This window comes from Athene noctua, chromosome 1 (genome assembly GCF_965140245.1).
Source record: "Athene noctua chromosome 1, bAthNoc1.hap1.1, whole genome shotgun sequence".
Taxonomy (NCBI): Eukaryota; Metazoa; Chordata; class Aves; order Strigiformes; family Strigidae; genus Athene; species Athene noctua.
Window position 1 is genome coordinate 233,483,616 of NC_134037.1, and position 22,549 is coordinate 233,506,164.

Consider the following 22,549-nt stretch of genomic DNA (forward strand, 5'->3'; position numbering starts at 1 on the left):
TACTTTAAAACCTTTACTCCTTGTCCTATTGCAATAGGTCCTGCTAAAAAAGTTTGACTCCATCTTTCTTATAGGCCCCCTTTAAGTACTGAAAGGCTGCAATAAGGTCTTCCTGGAGCCTTCTCTTCCCCAGGCTGAATAACCCCAGCTCTCAACTTTTCTTCAAAGAAGTTGCATTCTGGCCCTCTGAACATTTTTGTGTCCCTCCTCTGAACCGCTTCAACAGGTCTGTGTCTTTCCTGTACTAAGGACTCCAGAGCTGGACACAGCACTCCAGGTAGGGTCTCATGAGAGCGGAGTAGAGGGGGAGAATCATCTCCCTCGACCTGCTGGTCACGCTGCTTTTCATGCAGCCCAGGATATGTGTCTGATCACAGGGATCAGGGGAACACAGAGTGTCCTGGGATTACAGGTAAATTCTCAGTCCCAACACGAAGACAGAAAGGATCTCTTTGGCAAAGTTGAAGGATACCATATCACAAGGCACTGGAGCTCAGAGCATATGTCTGTGTTCACAGTGATGTCCTGGCTCAATCCTGGTTATCAAGGCCAGGCTCTCCCTATAGCTAATGCACAAGCACAAGTGCAGACATAGCTTCAGCATGGGGCAAACTCTCCTCCACTCAGTCTTGCACACATGGAAGAACAAGGGAGCTACAACCGAATCAACTGGAAGATATTCCAGGCTCAGCACTCCCTAAGCTCTATGCAAAAGCCGTAACACCTAAGATGCAAGTAAGTTGCTAGCTGGCAATGTATTCAAAAAACACACGGTCATAGGAATCAGTATGAATAAAGCTGTTGAGTTCTTAACCTTGCAGTTCAGTCAATGACAGAACTAGTCAATTCTGGATATTTTATTTTTGAACTGTGGAGTATAGAGTCCTGCTTTGGGAGTGTTCAATAGAAGCAGAGGTATTCTGTGATTCCAGGGAGGGGCAGAAAGAAAGTGATGTTTCAGGAATGTTATGTTCTTTTGCTACTTCCTTCCCACTTAAAACAAAAGGTATAAGAAAATCTGACCCACAGGTCTGCACTATTCAAAAAGGTGGCTTTGTAAACAGAGGGCAAGTAAAGCAGGCAAAGAAGCCTGGAAAATATCATTTATCACACAGATCTGCAATCTTTCACATGAATTTCATTACTGCTGGCATGACAGAGAGATTTGATTAGATACTAAATGCAGAGAGAGATATAGTGTAAATTCTCATAAGCTAGAAAAATTGGAGCATTTCAAATTAATTACCTTTTCTCCACCAGACAGCTGTAAAAGGGTTACATTAAAGTGGAAGCTATATTGATCAAATCATGTCTATGTGTGACAAGGATTGATCTGAGCTGCATCACTAAGCTATGCTGCTGACCAAAACGATTAGAACTGAAAAATGTGGTATACAGCATAAAAATCCAATTTAATGGCTTCTGAGCTTACTTGAGCCTGGCTAATGTTCCATCAAATCAGAGTAGCTGAGGGCTAAACTGGGTTAGGTTCATATCTATTCCATATATCTATTTATGTTCTGTACCCAAATACATAGATGCTGTTCATATAAAAATATCGCTTTACACACTGCTGTGTGAGAAACACAATAAATAGGTGAAAATTAGCTTTTTTGTCCAGTTTTTAAATCATATACATGTGCACATAATGGAAATAAAGAATGGATTTAATATTCAAGGTGAAATAACATGGATTGTAAAAGGCAGGCAAAGGCTATGGTCCCATCTCAGACATGCTGCATACCACAGTATTTCTTGGATCACAGTTAATATTTTGGTGAGGACATCAGACTGCAACACAGCAGCTGTGAATTCAAGTCCATGGACATGCCTGTGTGACCTTGGATGTTGAGTTCTGCCTTCTGAGAGCTACTCCAACTGGAATTGGTCACTGTATTATCTAGTTGCTCTTGCATTTGTACGGCATCTACCACAAAGGTATCTGAAACTTTGAACTGGCAAACATACATTGGGTTAAGTGCAAATACAAACACAGTTTGTTTACTCAGATTGCTCATACGTTTGGAAAGAAACAGAAACATGTCTTTATGTTGTTATGATGTAGACCTGAGCATCTCACTTTGACACAAACAGCAAACAGCTGGTATCTCCAGCCTTTGCACTAAGTGATTATATCAAAGCATCCTAAGGGGAAAAGCAAAGAATCTTGCTGTATTTTAGTACCTGTATTGTGAAGGGTGTGAGTTTCTTTTTGTTGATTGTTCTCTCATCAATGGTATCTGGCACTGAAAAGTTGATCATCTTACTGGAAATAAAAGAAAAAATAGCAAGAAATACACTACTAGCTATGTGCACACAAAAGACAGAAATAACTTTTGTCATGCTGCAGGACAAGTCAAAGAGCTGGAAAGTTACTGAACAAATATAGATAGCCTCTGTTTTTACATGTACACACACAGGCACATGCTCAATACTTGAGCAATTCTTTTGGGTCACATGCAGATTGTACTATAGATGTGAGGTCAAGAATGCCACAAGGTGAGGTTGTGCGAGAAGTTTATTGTGTAGAAAATTTCTGTGAAAAAACTCGCTATCTCCTGACACTTTATGTGAATCCCCAAAAGTCCTTGGACAAAACTAAAACCAAGTAACTCCTTGAATTTCACTGACTTCATCTTATTGCAAGGAAAAACCCTCCTTTAACGTTAAAGAAGCATTGCATTTTTAAAGATGAAAGAAGCAAAAAACCTAGCATTATTAAGGCCCTGATTCTGCAAAGATTCATGAGCTTAATGTAAAAGTCAGCAGCTTCCATTTAAGCAGAGAGTTGAGTTTCTGCAGACTCATGGTTCCCATTTGTGAGGAAGATAGGTATTATTTACCAAAGCACTATGCCATCACCAACTGCCTGGAAGAGGTCATCTGTTTCTGGATTCATTGGGACCACGTGCTTACAGTCAGGGTCCTTCTCAAGGGCTTTATTAATCCAGTTGACAAAGGCATACTTTTCTTCCTCTGTGGACACAACATCAAATCCATCAGTTTGCTGTGCAATACCTCTACTGTAATATTACTTACAAAGGCAGAACTCCTGGGGGAGAAGAGTCTCCCATCAGTGTGACTGATCAACAAGCCCCCACAAGGGGGTTCCCACAAGGGAAGAAGGCTCTGAGGAGACAGACAAATGAGCTGAAGACAGCAATGGGCTTGAGCTGATTAATACTCCTTCCATATTTCTTCCCACTGACTGGGGTTGTCCTGTGTCATGAGGACAAGCATATTATAGACTGGTAATGAAGTTCACATAATTCAGCTGTATGCTGCAGTTGATATGCTCTGCTAAGAGTAATCTGTACTTACACCATAATTTTGCATTGTTGCATCACTCTGCTAAATAGAAATCCCATGTAACTTCAAATAAGTACAAGTAAGCGAATTCTGTATTGCACAGGACACTCTCCATATGTGGAATATCTAGAAGAGCCTGGCCAGGATTGCACTCTGACAAGGAGCATTCAGAGGGTAATAGGCAAATGTTCCCTATAGTTCAACAGGGCTATAACGTAATGTAGCTATCCTGTACCAGCAGCAGCTCACACCAGCCCCAGAAGCTCAGTGAAGGTGTCATCTGTGCTCAGGTGGGTGGAGACCTTGGAAGCATCCTTCACTCTCCCTTCCCCAGAGAGAGTCAGTTCCCCACCATTACCCCTGGAGAAGACAGCCAAGGGTGGTACCTCCTCCCTGTAGGGTTGCTTCAGAGTGGGCTATGCTCAGGAGGAAGCAGAAGTAACCATGGCTGCCCCAAACTTTCAGCTTGGAGAAACATTCTGGGAGAAGAGCCCCAATGGGGTTATGCGTACTTTAGAAAAAGATCTGGAACCATTTGGTTACAGGTGTTTACAGAGAGACTACCAGACTAGTAAAATATGAAATGAAATAGGTTAGCAACAGTGGGAAACTTGTGCCTTGCCTCACTGGTGAGCAGGGACAGCAACAGGCCAGTCTTTGTGCTGCTGCAGCCATGCCGGGAAGCTGTATGCCAGCAGAGCTCCAATGCATTTAAGGTAAGGGAAGCTAAGATGGATGGAGCTTCCTCCAGCAGCCACAGCTCTGTCCACCCCAGTAAACCAGCTCACACTATTTCTGACAAAGAGAGATGCTGCTCTGGTGCTTCACTACCTTTACAACTCTGCCTTGCACCAGCCTTGCCTGAACAGCCACAAAAGCCCACCAAGGCCAGAGCACCTGGTTTTGCACCAAGATAAGATGCAGATCTCCAAGGGCACACTTGTTCCTAGTTGCTATCAGTGTAGGACAGCCATACCTACCTGAATAAGAGTGTTGTGTGCCAGCACTGGACTGCTCAGATGTCCCACCAATAGCACAGATGCCCTCCTTTTTGTTGATTTGTTTTCGGAACGACTTAGCAACATCGTCACTCTTCAGGTTTTGGAAAATCTTTCAAGCACGAGAGACAATTTTTAAATTTTGGAAAATTAAACCAAATCAAAACAGTGAGCTCTTGGGCCAGGAGCCACGTCCTGCCTGCTTCATATATAGGGAAGCACAGCTTGTGCATTGTTCAGCAGGTTTCTGTGCAAAATCTGTATATCTGCCATGGCAGAACAGGACGATACACAGCTTTTATGTTTTCAAAGCAGTGAACAAAGATAAGCTAAGTAACAGAAATGTATATAGTATGAAACCACAGAGTTAAAATGTGCAGTAGGAGGGCCTTTAACAGTTTTTGTTTGAAGAAAGGACAAGTAAAAATCAGTTTCGCCATCTCAAGGGAAATTCCACTATTTTAGCATCTGCTTTTGCCCCAGTTAAGACCAGAAAAAGAAGCAGCTTTTTTAATAGGAAAAATGCCCCATAACTTTTCAGTTTCAATCTGCTGAAATTTTTCATAACCATCTAGCCAGAACATAATCTTCTTGCATCTTACTACTGAAAAGCTTTATCCTGCTAGATGATATTATGTCTACTCAAAAGGCAGCTGCATTCATGTAACCAAACTAGAAGATATTACATCTACTCAATAGGCAGCTGCATTCATGTAACTTGCCCCACTTAATTGCAGGATTTCTAGTTTGGTTACCCCCTGCTCTCATTCTCTCATTCTCATCTTCTACAGTGATGGGACTCCTTGGATTAACTAGGTGCCCATGAGACCCTTTTCTTGTGCCTCTGCTGTGCCCTGAGGACCACCTTGAGTATCCCATTTGGCATATTACTTACTGAAATAAATTCATCAAAACTGATCCTGCCATCCCCTGTGTTCAAATTCTGAATGATTTCTCTGGCTTTATATCCTGGGAGAGGGAGATTGGCTGCCTTCAACACATCTGTTAAATCATTGGCATGGATGAAGCCGTTCCCACTGATATCTGCAAAGATTAAAGCAAACATTTAGATTCTACATCAGCCCAATGAAATTTTATGCACACAAAGGCTGTTGTTTTTATTTTACCAGAGAAGGGTATATTATATACAAAGATTTGTTATCCTGAAATCCAGTATTTTCAACCACTGTGGTGTCATTCACACCCAAGAAAAAATTAAGACCACTATTTATCAAAAAAAACCTCAGAGTGGTGAATTTATATGTTTTAGACATATAATAATATCCTACCAAAGCTAGGTTTAGATGTAATTTAGTTTCCAAGCTTTACATGTAGACAAATGTGATTTATAGAGGGACCATCCTGTCTACAGAACAGCTAAAGAAAATGGAGTTGACACAATACAGAGTTACACCTTACACATGTATTCATAGATATAACTTGTGATTTTGGCCTGTTTTCTGCATGTAGTATCATCAGAAGTCAGGAGTTTAGAGGCTTGGAACTGCATATGGTCATCCTTAGAATAAAAACTTGGATGTTTCTCTGTGATGATGCTAACATGGATAGTCTTGCTGAGCCTGTTGCAAGATCCAGGGTAGGATTTTATGAGAAGATCATCAACACAGGTTAAATCTTCAACACCAGTTTGTGTAAATCTCCACAGATAAAAAAGGAAACTGAATCTATCATGTGGAGAGTTTCTGTTATAACACTATGGTTATGTACATAATTATATAGTTATATAGTTATATATGGTTATATATTTATATTTGTTTTTTAAATATCTGTGTATTTCTTGTTCTGCAGGCTCTTTTTCCCCAGCCCAGATGCTGAGGTGATTTCAAAGGAACTCAGCTCTCCGCATCAGTGGCATGGACTAACACAGATAGCAGAGAGCATCCTATCCATTTCTGAAGTTGTACAACAGAAGGATCTGGACTTGGAAAGAGAAATGTCTGGGAGAGGAAGGACAGCTTCCTTCCAGGATTTGTCTTGTCAGTGCACCAGCTTGTACAGAGCACACACCATGACCAGATGTTTAAGATTTCCAGCCTGGACTACTGTGTGCTCAGAAGTGAAACCACCATCACCTGAAGCAGCAAGGACAACTGACTAACACATAAGCCGACAAGGCTGACAGATCTGCTAATAAAAGTTAAGTGAGTTGTGAGATGCACAAGGATCTTTTCTTAGAATTTGGGTAGAAAGTGATGGGTCTGCATGACTTTAAAGGAGACAAATCAAATGAGACCTTTAAAGGCTTGAAAAGGAAACACACACTTTAAAAATATATGGGCTTGAGAGGTCATAGTAAAGGGATTACAAATTTTGTAGCCCTTTGCACATTTATCCTCTGCAGACTCTTTCTCCTCAGAAGATGTAATCAATTTACATTAAAATAAAAACTTTTTGCCTTCCAAATAATTTGTCAGGAATAAACAAAGTTCTTAGGAAAACATATTTCCAACATGGTTTTCTGTTTTCTGTACAGCTTTTGAGGTTAAATCATAAATGCTTCTGCTCATTGCCCTGCCATCTGTCTCTGGTAAGAGGCCATTGCTCTGCTGCGTGCTGATGTGGTTTCATCTAGGAGCCCTGCAGTGGCAGGAAAAGGCCTTTCTGTGGTTTCTGTGACACAGCAGATCAGCACTGGAGTAAACACCATTTCCTCATGGCTGACTGGTACATAAGAAAAGAGCCTGCTACCGCTTCACACTTCTGCCGTGTCTTTCCTGTTTGCTGTACTCACCGACTTTGCCAAAAGCCTCTCGTAGCTCTGCCATCTCCTCCTCCGAGAAGTGTGCTGTTGACGCCATTTCTTATTTCTTCAAGTGGCAGGTCTGCAAGAAGAAAGCATTTGGGGGTTTTGGCGCCTTTTTTGAGTTTGTAATTGTGATGAAAAAGAGGGGGTTTCACTTGGCTTGGAGCGTCTCGGAGCAGCTCCCCATAGCTGAAAACCTAGTTCCTCTCAGCATTCCGAAAGCAAGTGAAGGGGTAAAATCCTGCGTACATGAGATACAAATCCATGTCCCTCCTGTTGTTTTGCCACACCCTGCTCAAAATCGCAAGTTTTATTTATACTAATTTAACTATTAAATCTTACCTCTGCTAACTTTTGTTTCTCATGGAGAAAACAAACAAAATTGTGCTGGTTCTCCTCATTCCCCCTTTGGAAACACAGTTCACCACATGCCTTTTCAGCAGCGCTGGCAGAGAAGCAGCAGCCCTGTCTGCTCCTGGGGCTCTGGGCTGGAGTTGGAGCCCGGAGGGATATTCGCACTGCCTACCTCTGCTTACCTAATGAGGAGGCTGGTCACCCTTATGGTGGATGGATGGAGAGAAACTCCTTCACAAAGTGTTCAGAGCACCAGGCTGGGCTTCCCAGAGGCCTGCTTCTCTTCCTGGCTATGGGGAGAGTTTAAGGACTTGCCCCCCAAGGTACCTAAGTCAGTGCCTGAGGTTGGGTGACACTTTAGGAATGGGTGGCTGGAAGGAGATTTCCTGACTTTTGTCTCATCAAAGATATAAAGCAGGAGAAAGGATTAGACTTCCCCTTTCTAGGCACCTTTCTTAATAATCAGAAAGAGAAAGTTTACTTCCATTTGTCACATCATTTAATACACTGCCAGAAGATGTACATTATACCTCTCTTGTTTTTCACGCATCTACTGTCCCTTGCATGTATTCATGAGGAAACTGTTCGGGCAACAGGGTATCTATTATTCTATATTTGTGAGAATGACTCTAGTGTCCTATGTCTCTTTAAGTATTAATTAACCAAGCAACTATTTAAATAGAATAGCATGGAAACCTGAGTTGATCCTAGAAAGTGGTTGCTGTAGCTACAGGCTCAAATGAGGAGAAAAAAAAATCAGAAATACCTCATTCCCAGACTAAAACCAACATGGCATCCTGGAGGCTTGGATTCTTGGATATAGAAAGATATATAGGGATAATTTAAAAATTACAGATTTGCTCTAGCCCTCTACAAAAACTCAGAGTTGTGTACAGCCTCTCCAGGCTTCAGATTAATGCTGTCCTGAACTGTCCGTGAGAACCACTATGGACTTGAGGCTTTGAAACAGCCCAAAGGCAATCTCATGGGGTTAGTTTTTTGTCTGCTGTCTCCCTGTAGTATCATGCACCCTTTTTCTGCCTCATCACTGTGATTTTAGGGTGAGAACAGCTTCCAGAGAAAAATCTGTTCATTCACTCCAACTTTCATAAATAGAGAAATGCAGCATAATCCATAACGCAGTTGCTCTTGGGGCACGAGAACCCAAGTGCAGTTTTCAGCACAACAGTGATAGTGGTTTCTACTGAAATACTAATAAAATATTGAAAGTGATTCTAGCCACCATACTTTCAAGGATTACCTGTAAAAATCCCTGTGATCTACCAGCAATGTGTGTTATGTAGGGTAAAATTAGATCCATAGTCTTCCTCCTTCATCCTGGTATCTTTCTTGTTTCTGATTCCTCACTACCAATCTTATTCTGTTGCATGCTGTATATTTTTGCAACATGTGGATTACCTAAAATGCACCTGGACACATGAAAATTTTACACTACCAGCAAGAAAATCCATATTCCACTAGAAGAACACCCCTTCCGGTCCAGTCACTTAATCAAGCAATATGATTTGCAACACAACTTTTAATAGTATTAAGACTGTTCGAGAGCCTAACAGATAAGAAACACCACAGGTTGTTGCCTATAACATTACTTTAGCAAATAGATTTATAACATTGACAAAAAAATATCACCAACATAAAATGGACTTTTCTTGATTGCATAAGAAGTTGTGACCTCTGATGAGTAACTAACTGATCTATTAAATACAGAGAATCCTCTTAATAGCATATTTGTTTCCATGTGTGGGCATTTATACAAATAATACCTAGCAGAATGAAGGGCTTTGCTGTAATGAACCCTTCTGACGTATTTTTTAGGTCAATATTATCCACTCTTGTAAATATGGCTATGCTTAGCTCAGAAATCAAATGTATCTCTGCACCAAGCATGAGAACTGCTCTTCAGTCACCCTAGGAGTAGTTGTACTTGGGTGATGGAGGTATCATGACTGCCCATTCCAACATGCAAATGAGTTTCTTCTGCATTTTCATTCCTGCAGCATCTCTTGATTTCAGCCTGTCAGCTCCAGTATCTAACATCACCTGGTATCACTGACTAAAAGTCCACTCTCTGATAGCTTAGCTATCAGCAAAACCAAGATTTTGAAAGTCAGCAGCAGCTGTGAGGAAAGGTCTTGAACTTGGCATGATCAAAGATCAGTGAAAGAATTGATGTTCCTTAGAGAGAACAAGACGAAAGCCAGCACATGCTCAGATGTGGAGGCAGGACACTGAGGGGAAGGCAGCTCCACAGGTCAGGGCAAGAAAGACAGTGGAACTGCCAACAAGAAAGAAATGGAAGGTAATAAAAATTCAGAAGGAAAATAAAACACTCCATGATAAAGGCTGAGCTTCAGAAGGCATCAGGACATCGGGATTAGACACTGCCTGGAAGTGACACTTCGTACTTGTTTGCCAAACAGCATAAACCTGCTATTGCAAAAGCAAAACTAAAGTTGTGCAAATACTCTCCTTCCTCCCCAGAAGACTGTTGAGTTACACATTAATGTAAAAAAGGGAAAATGGTCTAACCTAAGCTGCTGAGAATTGTAACAAACTGATATCAAAAGAGCCTCTACAAAGCACTCCCTTTCCTGCTGTCATTTCCAAACCAATACATTACAGCCATGCCATAAAGCCTCCTTTTATTTGACCTTATCCTCAGAGGAACCTGACTATCACACTGATGTTTTAAGAGATCTAATAACAAACTACTTTCAGTCTGAAATATAAAGGAAGATCTAAAATAATCTCAAACCTGAATGTTACTGCTAAATTGAAACACAGAGATATTGATGTTCTTTCGTCTCTTTGGATTTTGAATCCATAGACTGAGAAGCTGACTGGTTATGTATTACTTGGCAAAGTGTGCACCCACAATGCAATATAAATAATATATGGCAAAGCCATTAAAACCTAAAGGTCTCCAGGACTTGTATTAAATTGTTACCTTGTTTCATATTTTCCTCCACTTCTCTGGTGTTTAAGCTGGTACAAGCAAGGCAATGAAAACTTTAGAGATGTGAAACTGCACTTTACAGCTAGACATAAAGTTGTACCTTTCCCCAAAGCAAAAAAAAGCAAATTTCATGAGGCAACACTATATTTCACAAACACATATTTAAGTCATCAGGAACAATTTAACTGTGAATTTTGTGCTGAGAAAGTTGAATAAATACCAGCTCTTTTCTCCATTAGCCTTCCCTTCCTAGCTGACATCAAAGAGGGACCACCAGCAATCTTCCCCCAATGCTCACCCTGTCCTGGACAATGCCACCAGCATGCAGGAATAAGAGAAGTGGCCTCAGAATTGTGAAGAAACTCTTGTGATAGATCTGAAGTGTCTTGCATGCCAGAAAAATATAAAGGAAAAGGGAGTATCCTGAGCATATTCAATCTTTTTTTCCATACTTCTTGCACCTTTGGGGCCCTCCTTATTCCTGGTCACTCATCAGAATATCCCTGATAGGATATTTGTCCTCAGAAATATTTCCCTCTACCTTTCTCTCATAAGGTTCCACACATAAGTCCATGTATCTATATGCATTTCTGTTCAAACTATGTGTCTCAGTCACCTGATTTTCTACAGTATGGAAGGGCTGAGGGTGAGACAGGAAAGAGAAAATTTATGAGTTAGACTGTGATAAATATTTTCCTTCTGGAGACAAGTTTTTGTCACTAAGGGGTGAGAAAAAGAGAAATTACTCAGTGGATCTCATGTTGAAAGAAGAATCAATGCTGTAACCACAACAGTGTGGCCTGGAAGTTCCTTAATTTTAAAGTTTCATCTTGTGCTCATTGGCAAAAAACTTCAACTAAAATGCAACAGGCAAAGCCATCTTATTGACAGTCAGCCAAACATATTCTTTTGCATAATCGAGAATAGTTCATCTCCCAATCAAACTTCATATTCTCAGCAGACTTGCTATTACTATGCTTCTCTCATATATTTTTAATTCTGTTGTTATTCCTACAGTTCTGATCAAAATTATGTGCTTGTATCCCTGCATTAGCAGGGTGATCCGTAGTGCACACACAGCAAAGTAGGATAGTAGCATTCACGTTAAATTTCACCAGCCTTACTATCAGTTTGGAGCAGTGGCAATATCCAGCCATCTTATACAAACAATCATTCCCATCTGTGTCCTTTATTCTTGTCTGGTGTCACAGATTCCAGGCAAACTGTGTGGACATTTTTTTCGTGACAGATTTTTTTCTGCTAATGATGTCAGATAAAAACTAATATCCATATGCCTCTTCCTCCCTGTTGCGTTATTCAGCTAGGCAGCTACTCACCATGACTGACAGCATCAGCAAATACCATCAGGTTTTGAACCTGATGCATTTCTTACATAACAACTTCGAAAATAATTTAAAAGGAGAAATCGTGAAATCTTTGAACATGTGAGGTGGTTCATATAAAAAAAGTTTGTATTTCAAGTTGTGCACTTAGTGTTATGACTATTTCCCTATTTAAACAGCTATAAATAACACATGAATAGGAGGTTTTTCTAATTTCCTCAAAGATGCTGAGCTAAATTTTATATCCCAAAGTAGACAGAAACATACTTGGCTTTATTAGCGATGTGTAACTTGGATTACAGTACCTTCAGTCTGGGTGGGATCTTCCTGTTTAAATCAGCATACAAAACACAGAGAGGAATCTTTCTGAAGTTATGGCAAATAGTTCCTCCCTGGTGCATGGTAAAGATTCACAGTTTAGCCCACAATAAATGACAATCTTTGCCTCAAAGGCATTTTAAAAGACTGGTGCCTGCAGCAGCAAAATCTCATCGTGTATGCAGGCACAGGCATTACTAAACTGTTGCATTTCACATATTTTATTTCCTATACAATCTGAAGAAACACAGAAAAAAGACATTTATCACTGTTCAGAAACATGGTGATGCCCATGAGTTATTTTCTTAATGTTCTGTTTTATAAAGGACCTTATTTGCCAATGCGATACTCGAGTCCTAAATCAAGTATGAGCCAACAAGGCTTAGGAAGGGAAAATCCACAGAGTTTGTAAAGAAATTGAGATGTCTTTCCAATATACCTCACAGTGGCAGGGAGTGCTAATCCTTCAAGGAAACAAAGACACTGAAGAAGCAGAGCTGTGAACCCATAAATACTCTCCTTATGTGTCTTTTATCTGTCAGATACATTCTACAAGGGACACAGCATATATGTGCATATTATTTTTCAATCAGAGTATGTAGAATTTTTCTTTAAAAAGAAAAAATTTATCCAGTACACTACATTTTTTGTTGAGTCACTTATCTTTTCTATCCCTTTACCAACACAAGCTAGCTAGTTTTAAAGTAAAAACATTTTCCCATAGAAAAAGAAACATTCTGATTCTCAAATGTTTTCCAGTGATTTTTTTTTTTTCTTCTTTTTTGGCCAAAGCTGGTTTTCAAACGAAGCCAAATTGACAAACAGCTTCAGTCATGTGGCAGAGTAAGGTAGGGGAAGAGGAGAGCATGTACAGGGGCTGCTTTGGATATGGGCATGAGGAGCTGCCCCACCTCTGTCCCATCATGACTGGGGTGGCAGATGGGACACAAAACGCTGGGTAGACATGTAAAAGCATCTGTTGCTATTCCTGTGAGGTAGTCATCGTACTGCATCCTGATAGCAGAAGGTTGGGTCACGAAGTACTGACTCAGTCCCAAATATCCTGTGAAAGCTGGTATCTGATACAAGAAAAGGAGAACATGGCCTGTGTTTCCAGCTTGTTAGCAGGAAAACAGTTCCTCTGTAGATGGAAAATATTAAAAACATGTTCCAGCTGTAAAAAGGAGGTGGATATATTATTTTTAGAGATGAAATTATATTTGCATTTGACTGATTCCACCTGGATTTATGAATCTGTTGCTGTTGCTTCCATGCCAGGAGTTGTGTTCTGTCCTCAGCTTTGCAAGACTCTTCACTGATTTCAGCAGGGATTCATAGGGGCTTAGCAAGCCCCTGAGTGATCAGGCCCTTCCACCCACCAAACTAGACGAGAAAATGGCGAACACATCTGAACATAGCCCTCCTTACTGACTCTCCTGCTGCTTGGGACTCCCTCCTGCAGTGGTGCCATGCTGGGAGCTGTAGGGTCTCTGGTGTTCAATGGGGAACCAAAGTAGGAACTGGAGCAGCGGGAGGCACAGTCCTCCTGTGCCCCTTTACTCTGAAGAATAATTTGGCTAAAGCCATAAATAGCATGGTTGCTTAGCCACCGCCACAGGGCACCCCTCATGGCTCACATGCCACTCTTCTCCCCATGGGCATTGCCTCCATGTCCAGGACACCCTACTTGTCTCACCTGGGGGTGGCTATTTATCTCCTGTCCTACAGCTTTCCCTTTTGATAACTGCAAAGATGCACAGAGTGACCAATGCAAAGCCCCCTACTCCATCTTGCAGCACAGCTGGTTTCAGTGTCCTAAGTACCATTTAATTTTTTTTTAATAAGTATTTTTCATTTTGACAGATATTTTACATTTTTGTATCAGCATTTCACTGGAGTGTGCTGTTTTGTATGAAATGGCTAAGAGTATGAAAGCTACATTTCTGAATGCACTGTACTCTCCTGACCTTCACCATCTCCTTCCTTCCCCTTTACTCAATCTCTTTCTAAAGTTCTTTCACACTTCATAAAAAACATATGGTGATTACTTTTACTGTACGATTTCTATCAAGATAGCTCTGCTCCATGCTACACAGCTGCATTTTAAGCTGCTCATGACTGAAATCAGAAGGACATGGGATTAAAAAAATGGGTAGCATAATACAACATGATGGAGTGTGTGGTACGTTCTGTGAGCAGGGAGAGAGAAGCAACACCACTAGACTTGTTTAAGTATAATGAGTTTCATATAGACGCTCAAATATTTTATAACCATAACAATATTCAGTCCAAATGCTTACTTGGTTTCAACTAAGGAAGCAGCTTCAAAACCAGTAACAATACAACTTTTTTTTGATCTATTGTGTGAGCACTGTCTTCAGCTTCTGAGCGAAGTAAATCTGGACTCCATGGTCAGGACTGAAGTAGAAATCCCCGCTCTTGTTACCAGCAGGCGGGCAGGTATTTCCCAGTCCCTCCTGGCTCGAGCATCCCTCCTCCATGGAGTTTCCCACCACAGAGGGGGTTTCCACATCTCCTGGATCGCACAGGAGAGCTTCCCCAGCCTCATCCTTGACCCTCTGCAGAACCTTTGGCCCCACCTCGGGAGGGCAAACTGCTCCTGTGTGACCAGCAAGGGGGAGGAAGGTGATACATGCTGGAGTTTCTCTACATGAGAGGTTTCAGGGCGTGATCTGCTTTTATCAAGACAATCAACCAACCATCTGCTGAGCACCCATCTGCACTGCTGATGACACAATCTCACTTGCCATTTGCTAGAGATCATCTTCACTTGATATCTGCAGCAGTAAAGAATCAGCCAGCCAACGTTGTCTGTGACTTTGGCTACTCCAACAAAGACCTGAGGTCCCATTCGCTTGAAAAATCAAGTTGCTCACAGGCTTAAGGGTCAGTTATACAGACAGCATTCACACCAAACCCATGTACTGAGGAAACCACTATCTGACAAAACCAGCAAGTCTACTGCTCTTACAGAGCAAAAAGTTAATCCCAAAGGCCCCTGTTCACAACACTACCAGCTAAAATGTCTGTAGACATTTGTAAGTCACAGTTCATCTGCAGCCTGAGCTGAAATATCCAAAACAAGGGACAAGACTGACCAGCCTCAACAGTCAAGATCTTAAAAGGCAAATGTAATGTTAGGACCATCCCACATCACTGATTTTACAGCAAAAGTCCCTACTACAATCAAGCTCCATCATGAATCAGTTTTGTTTTTTCTCCAGTGAGTAAAATTACATTTATAAAAGCCTAGTATAAATGTTCTAACAGTCAGCAGAGTATATTGTAAACACTACAGGCCAAAACACTTTAGCTTTATGAATCAGTGCTTTTCATCACTGGAATTATAATTACATTCTTACAGGTATCCACTCTGTAATCTAAATAATGGCTTCTTCCTTTATCACACCCTGCCAAACTAATGCAAATTCAAAGACTATCACTCAGCCAAAGGCCACTCTGCCCAATTAAATCCATCAAACACTTTTCTGAAGGTTAGTAGAAATGCTGTGCACAAGACAATTGGAAAATGCTTCATGCTAATACAGAACCTGCACTGCTTTTTCATGGCGACCACAATTTCCTGTGCAGTTAAACTGCTCGTACACTCAGTGAGGGCAGTTTGCTAAAAAACAGCAGGTGCTGTGATCTTACCTCCCAGGCTCAAGCGGTGGGTCCAAACTACCACAGCAACAGCTCAACAGCTGCAAATCCAACAGAAAGGGAAGAACTTCTTAAAAAAACAAACTTTTTGTAGGTTGGGGAACTGCAAAGCAGTATGTCGAAACAGGTTGCTGCGTGGCTAGGAAAATCTTCCTTTCCTGCAGAGCAACTAGTCAAGCCCAAGACTGTGAGCCCAAGACTGAGCTCAGAGAGGGAAGTGACTGGTGACAAAACGTCATAGTGAAATAGATTTTGTCTTTATAAGGAAATTTAGCATTCTCTGGTCTCCCTCTCCACCTTGTTACTCCTACAATAGGTCCACTGCTGGGTACCACTTCCTCTCAGTTTTACCCCCTTTGGTTCCGTTCTCTCTCACTAAGCACACGCATGCATGAAGGCATAGACAAAATGCCTTCTCTCTTCGGTGATAAAAGTAGCCATGTTTTAAAATTGCATAACAACAAGGTCTGCAGTCCTGCTCCGAGCTCAACGAAAGGGTGGTTGCAAAGTCAGGCTGGGGTGCTCGGAGCAGTGTCTCCAGAGATGGAGGTTCCTCAGCATCTCTAGGCAACTTCTGTCCTTGCTGTGAAAACTTTTTTCTTTGCATTGTGGTTGGAATTTCCCTTGATGCAACTTGCAACCTTTTTATTCTCAGTGTGCACGTCTGACAAAAGGCTGGCTCCATCATCTCTATAAGCTCTGATTAGATAGAGCTAAACACCAAGAAGTTCCCTCTCAGCCTTCTCTCCAGGTTGAACCAGCCCGGCCCTCTCCACCTCTTCTCATATATCATGTACTCCAGCCCATGACCATCCTGGTGGCTCTCTACAGTTTATCAAAGTCTTTCTTGTACAGGGGAGCCTCAAACAGGACACAGGGCTCCTCACGCTGCCTCACAACTGACACTGATTTCAAGGACACGTTTCCCAGCTAAGATGAGGGTCAAGTGTAAAAGTGCTTGATGGATGCAAACATTAGCTGTCTTCCAACCCTGATAATGCAGAGTTGCAGAAGCTTTAACAGAACTGAAAACACAGCATCAATAAAGTGATTCATCAACCCCATGGGGATTTTAAGAAATGTCCTGCCCTACAGCAAAATTCCCACCGCTTTCCACAGCCTGAAGAATCAACCTTCAGCTTTTTAAAGAACTTCTGTTCTGACTTTTACCTCTGAAAACAGGCAGCTGAAAAAATAACCAAACTGAATGGCTTTAATGAAAAAGCTGTCATTCATGATTCATCCGACTAGCTGGACCATCAAGTACACGCTGATGTAGAGAGCTTCAGGAAAACCTTCTCATGAACTCCAGAGTTAAGATCCATTCTTGAAGCACTGTACATTCACTGTATTCAGAATTACATTGTAACATGTTCTAGGCACTTTTTATGATCTCTTTCTATTTATTTCTGTTTCTCTCCACGTCTCCTTGAATGCTGCAATATCTTTTCTGTGATGGAGAAGAGGGCACCAAATAGATGCATGCCTTACATCTAACATCTTACTTACACAGGAAAACTAGGGGTGGGTGTTTCCTTATCAGAGATGTTTGCTAAGCACTCTTAACGTCCTCTCTTGAGTTATTATAGCTTATGCAGAAGGTAGGCAAGGGACTCAGATTTTCCACACTAGTGTATTCATCTCACTTAGACTGAGCTCCATACTGTGTCATCAGTACACTTGTTCATACCAGTAGGCACCAGCTGTGGTAAAACAGTGCTTGAACAAGCTTAGAAATACAAGGACAGTGGGAATTAGATTTAAAGTATGATGGATTTCTAAGGCAAATATAAACAAAAGATTTTGATATATTTGCCATGTAGACCATGGATCCCTTTCCCTTTTTCTGACTCATTTCAAGACCTACTGGAATGTCGCTGTGTATACCTAATAACGCTGTCTCACCAAATGTTATTAAACTGAAGTAGTCTTTACATACAACTCCAGCTGAAGTCTTGTCATGACCACACACTATTTAAATTCTGCACTGTGCATCCTTGAAGCATCACACAAATAACAATTTTATTGGGCAGCATTGAAACACATTTAACTAGTCTGGTGCAATAGTTAACTCCTACCTGTACCTGGTTAACTTGTACCTGTGTCATGTCCGTTTATGGTATTGCTGGAGTGTACAATTATATGACAACAATCTCTCTAATGTCATTTCTTACATGGGGCAGGATACTTCAGGCAATCATTATAGCGGCAATTTCCTAGAAGTGTGTTGAATCCTAATTCTTCAATATAAATAGCTTACATTTTGCAATGAAGTCTGCTTAGGGTTAGCAACGGGCTAGCTGGTGTTACAATAGGATGTACTGTGATAACGAGTTATAATACACTTGACCACTCTTAGGGCCAAAATCCCAGTGCAGCTACTTTGAGATTTACTTGCATGAAAGGCAGAAGTGTTAGAAATGGGTGCTTCTCCAGTTACAGGAAAAGACATTAGGAAACAGCTGAAATGACTGCAAATTAAGTACCATAAATTAGCACGCACCGTGTCTAAACTCTCACAGAGGAAGGACTATAATTATAATTAGACCATGCCCCTGAGCCAGCTGAACAGGTCAAAACCAATACTTTCCTCTCTGTTGTCACAACTAAAATACTTCAAAAGCTTTGCTTCTTATCGTCCCTGTGCCTGAGGGACCTTTCTTTCCACTTAACTTTTGCAACACTGACACTCTCATCCTGCTGCCGTTGTAACGCAGCCACACTTCACTGCAAGTCAGCCAGACCGTGTCACCACAGGCTTCAAACCCTTTCACCGCTTTTCTCCTCCTCCCCTGCAGCCTCGGCTCTCCTCTGCCTCTGGGTCAGCCCCGCAGCTCAGAGAGGCTGCGCGCCTTCACTCCTGCCTCCTTGCCTGCCGATGGCCTCTCACCTGCCTCCCCTTCATCCTTGGTGTCTTGGGGAACCTTAGGAAGGGTAGTGACTGCCTGCTTTCCCCCATCATCAAGCTTGGAAAATTCTTAGCAAGGTAAGCAGCAACCCAAAAAGCCTTCAGGAACCATTGATCCAGTTTCTGCCAATGAATGGGAATTATATTCAGGGGAACTAGGGCATCTGCCTAAGAAGAGGTACAGCAGCTTCATCTTGCTTGGCAGCACTGTGTTCTGGCAGCCTGGAGGGGGTCTGCAGAGATCCCAAACTGAGGAGGGAGTTGGGGTTTGCTGAGGTGAACAGTTTCCTTGCGGGAACTAGGGAAGGGTAATCCTGCAGTGGCCTTTTCTGGCATGACCACCTCTTGGCTCTTGCACTTGTAACTGCCCACTGCAGACTCCCAAGACCTCTGTCTTCCTCCAGGCTGCTTCTGCTTCAGGGTATGAGTTTCTCCAAAACCATTATTTTGCAAAATCACATTCATATAATGCAACGCCTTCCTTGCCACTGCTGATACAGTCACGGGTTGTGGATATGTCCTCCATCCAAGAACACACATGGGAAGGATGGGAAGGGTGTGGTGCAGAGCTGAGCAGAGACAGCAGCACAGATCTTCCAAGCTGACAGTAGAAGCTTTCTTTTAATGACAGCACAATTTTAAATGAACCCTTTGAGGGGAACCTCCTGGTCCATGAAAAACTAGGGCAAATAAAAATTAATGGAAATTAATTAAATTTGATCTCATTTAAACAAATAATACATTGCTCCTGTATAAGTACAGAGGGCCTGATCTAATTCCCACTAGTTTGATGAGATCTGAATCACACCTTTATTCCATGTGACCCTGTTCTTATTCCTGTTAAAGCCAGTGACACTTCGTGTAGCCACTAGTGATTTAGGTACCAAAGTCTCTGCCTCGTTTCTGAAAGTGGACCCTGAGAACTTAAATGCTGTTGAAAGGTAAATGAGTCCTTGTGAAGCAGGATGTGATAACAAGTGCTCAAGTGGGGGGAGGTAATTTGAACCACTGCTGGGACTGTCTATATTAGCAATGTATCCTGAAATGCCACGTGTGATCTCTGCAGAAGACATAATAATAAAGACTGGGGGCTTTGCAGAACGAATGTGAAAATAATACCTTTTATGCTGTATTCTTTCTGCATTGCATCTGACAGAAAGAACACTGAGAATGCAAAGCAGTGGTTGGTGACCACACTGAACCTTTCATAACATGGATACTGAGGTCTTCTGGGGCTGGAATCACAATATCATGAAATAACTGTTGGTGCAACAAGAGCATCTCACTCTTTGTCTCAATCCGTTTGTGCAGGAAGGAGTGGGGCAGACCTACGCCAGCAGGGCTTCACCTCCAGCTGGAGTCTGCCACCGTGCTCTCCCTCCCTGAGACACGGGATCTCCCACCCCCATGCAACCACCGCCCTCCATGCCAGGACCCACCAACCCCCATGGACCTCTTGTACTGGTGTCGCCAGTGACACCCGGCACAGCTGCTGCATGGAGCCAGAGGAGAAGAGAGACAGTAGCATGGAGGGTGATGGCCCATACCTATCCAGATGTGAAGAAAATGAAGAGAAACCTCTGCCACACAGCAGAGCTGGCAGCCTTGAGTGTGAACCTGCAACAAGGCATTTACACTTGGGCAGAGAGGGACATCTAGGCTTGTATATTGGCACATCTGGAGACAGAGGAATGTAGAAAGAAGTTCTTTCATATTGAAAAGCATGGTTTTGGTGGGGTCAGTCTCAGAAGCAGTGGGTCTCCAAACCTCACCCTTTCCCCTGGAGCTGGGCACAGGTATGACCAGGAGGATGATATCTCCGTTAAATCTAGGCTGGGAAGCTGGTTTGTGATTTACATGCTTGTGTAGCTTTCAGTTTCCAAACCCTTAACTGTGAAAACCTGCCTTAAGAGTCTTCTAAGGAAATCTACATTTCAGTTTCATTATGAAGGTGTCTTATTTAGGGACCAAAATGAGCCACAAAGATCAAATAAACTAGACTGCTTCCACAAAGCAAAGCAAAAGATCACTCCTAGGCACGAGGTACAACGCACAACCAGCCTAGAAAGATTTACACTCCCCAAACATATGTGCACAGGGGCCTAGGAGAGACAGTGTCTGCTGGCAGAGGAGGAGGTGGGGCAACGATCAATCACTGGTCTTGGAGCAGGTTGTTCCCTCAGCAGAAATAGCCAAACATCCCTGTGAAATAAAAAGCAGAAGCTTGGAGGATGTGGATGAACTTTGGGCTGTCAGACTTGGTTCCAAATTCCCAGAGTAATTTTCTTCAAAGAGATCTGTCACACTGAAGTGACTGTGTCTGAAAGTTTTCCTTACAGCCCAGTCGCAGGCCCTTGCAGTAAGAGCTTACTCTTATTTAAAAGGTGTAAGGAACAAGATTAATTTACTCAAGCAGTCTAAACTTTGACGGAGAGTCATTTAAGCAAGTGAAAAATGAAATAGCAGGGGAAGAAAACCCTGTAAAATGAAAACAATGATAAATAAATAACAGGAAAGTGTACACCCCACTACAAATTTAATAGGCTACACCCAGCCATGAATTATTGAGCAGAACCATCCATTTGCTGAAATGAGGAGTACTAGTGAAATATTAATAACAGTGCATGAGCTAATCTTAGGTTTTACTTGGTAGGAGAGAGAGAAGAAAAGGTGGGAAAAGCCTCGCCACTGTTCACTGACCAAGCAGCCACAACCTGCGGCCAGCCCCCAGGTCTGACTGCAGCAGGAGGAGGGCACAGGGCACCTGCTCTCCCAGGAAAGCACCTGAATCCCACGTTTTGAACAGAGACCAGCAGTGACTGCCCCAGCTGATAAACCCACCTCAGGAAGCATATGGGTCTAGAAGTGCCATTTGCAGAGGCTGTTGCAACAATACTGGCTATCATGTTGTTGGGGTTTCTTTGCACTCCTATGAAAACCAGAGTCTTGGCTAGATCATGACTTGGCCCTAAATCTGTTTCCTAGCTGTTCTAGTTCTCTTTCAGGAAATATTTCATCTTTGTGATGGGGGGAAAAGTATGAAAATGTGACTTGGTGGCTCAGGTGGCCAGAGGCTTATAAGAGTAAAAAGCATGGAGAAACAGATGGAAAAAATATTTTATTTTTAATTACAATGACAGTTGTTTTTGCAAAGCTGGAAGGAAACAAAGTCATAACTTTTGAAAATCTGGATCTGGTAAAATCTGTCTCATAGTCAACCAATCTTCACATTTATCTATTAGACTTACAGCCTCAATCTCAGTTTTTGGTGAGTGAACTGTAGGTGGCTTTGGCATAGTAGCAAATGGGCTTCCCCAGGCCCCCGCCCCTGCCTGCTACCTGGGTGCAGGGCTTCGCTGTGTGCCCAAGGCAGCTGTCGGGGCAAAGTTCTGCTGGGAACCCAGGCGCCACCATCCCACCTCCAGAATTTCAAGAACCTGTCTTCCGCTGCAAACTAGTGCGATAACAGCAAAAAACTCCCACGATTATAAATGAGGCTGCTCTCCTGAACAAGTTCTTCATGGGTAGTTTTTTTTGCCAAGAAAATAATAATTCCATTTCCTTTGGATCCAGATGAAAATCTGCACACAAACACGTGTAGGACTGAACACAATGTCGTGTGCATGCAGGCTCACTTGCATACATACCTCCTTGAATACTCTATCATGTTTTGATTTTATATGTTTTTAAATGCTGGAAATTTTAACCTCCTAGGCGGTTTGCTTTGCTTTTAGCTCATTTTTCATTTTTTGACTCAGCTTCTTTAAAAGCTATATTCCTCTATCTCTTCCTCTTTTTATGGCATATTTCCCTTTATTCTCTCATTTTCCCTTTGCAGATTTTCTGTATTTTTTCCCTTCTTCCTCTATCTCTTGCCATTTTGTTACTCCCTGA

General features: G+C 42.1%; 1 protein-coding gene across 5 annotated transcripts in view; it reads right to left on the reverse strand.

The window, feature by feature from the left end:
- The window catches only part of LCP1 (lymphocyte cytosolic protein 1), a 52,899-nt gene that overhangs the window by 17,443 nt on the left and 12,907 nt on the right, over positions 1-22,549 (reverse strand). For 2 of the 5 annotated variants that reach the window (XM_074931533.1, XM_074931514.1), the window contains exons 2-6: positions 7,060-7,150; positions 5,203-5,351; positions 4,290-4,419; positions 2,844-2,976; positions 2,185-2,266 (exon numbers count right to left, since the gene is read on the reverse strand). In XM_074931533.1, coding sequence (XP_074787634.1) covers positions 2,185-2,266; positions 2,844-2,976; positions 4,290-4,419; positions 5,203-5,351; positions 7,060-7,126 — 561 coding nt within the window. In that variant the 5' untranslated portion in view covers positions 7,127-7,150. Of the gene's footprint in view, positions 1-2,184; positions 2,267-2,843; positions 2,977-4,289; positions 4,420-5,202; positions 5,352-7,059; positions 7,151-9,370; positions 9,401-15,738; positions 15,839-22,549 lie in introns of those variants that run through there. The other 3 variants (XM_074931523.1, XM_074931544.1, XM_074931554.1) reach the window with 3 other exon arrangements.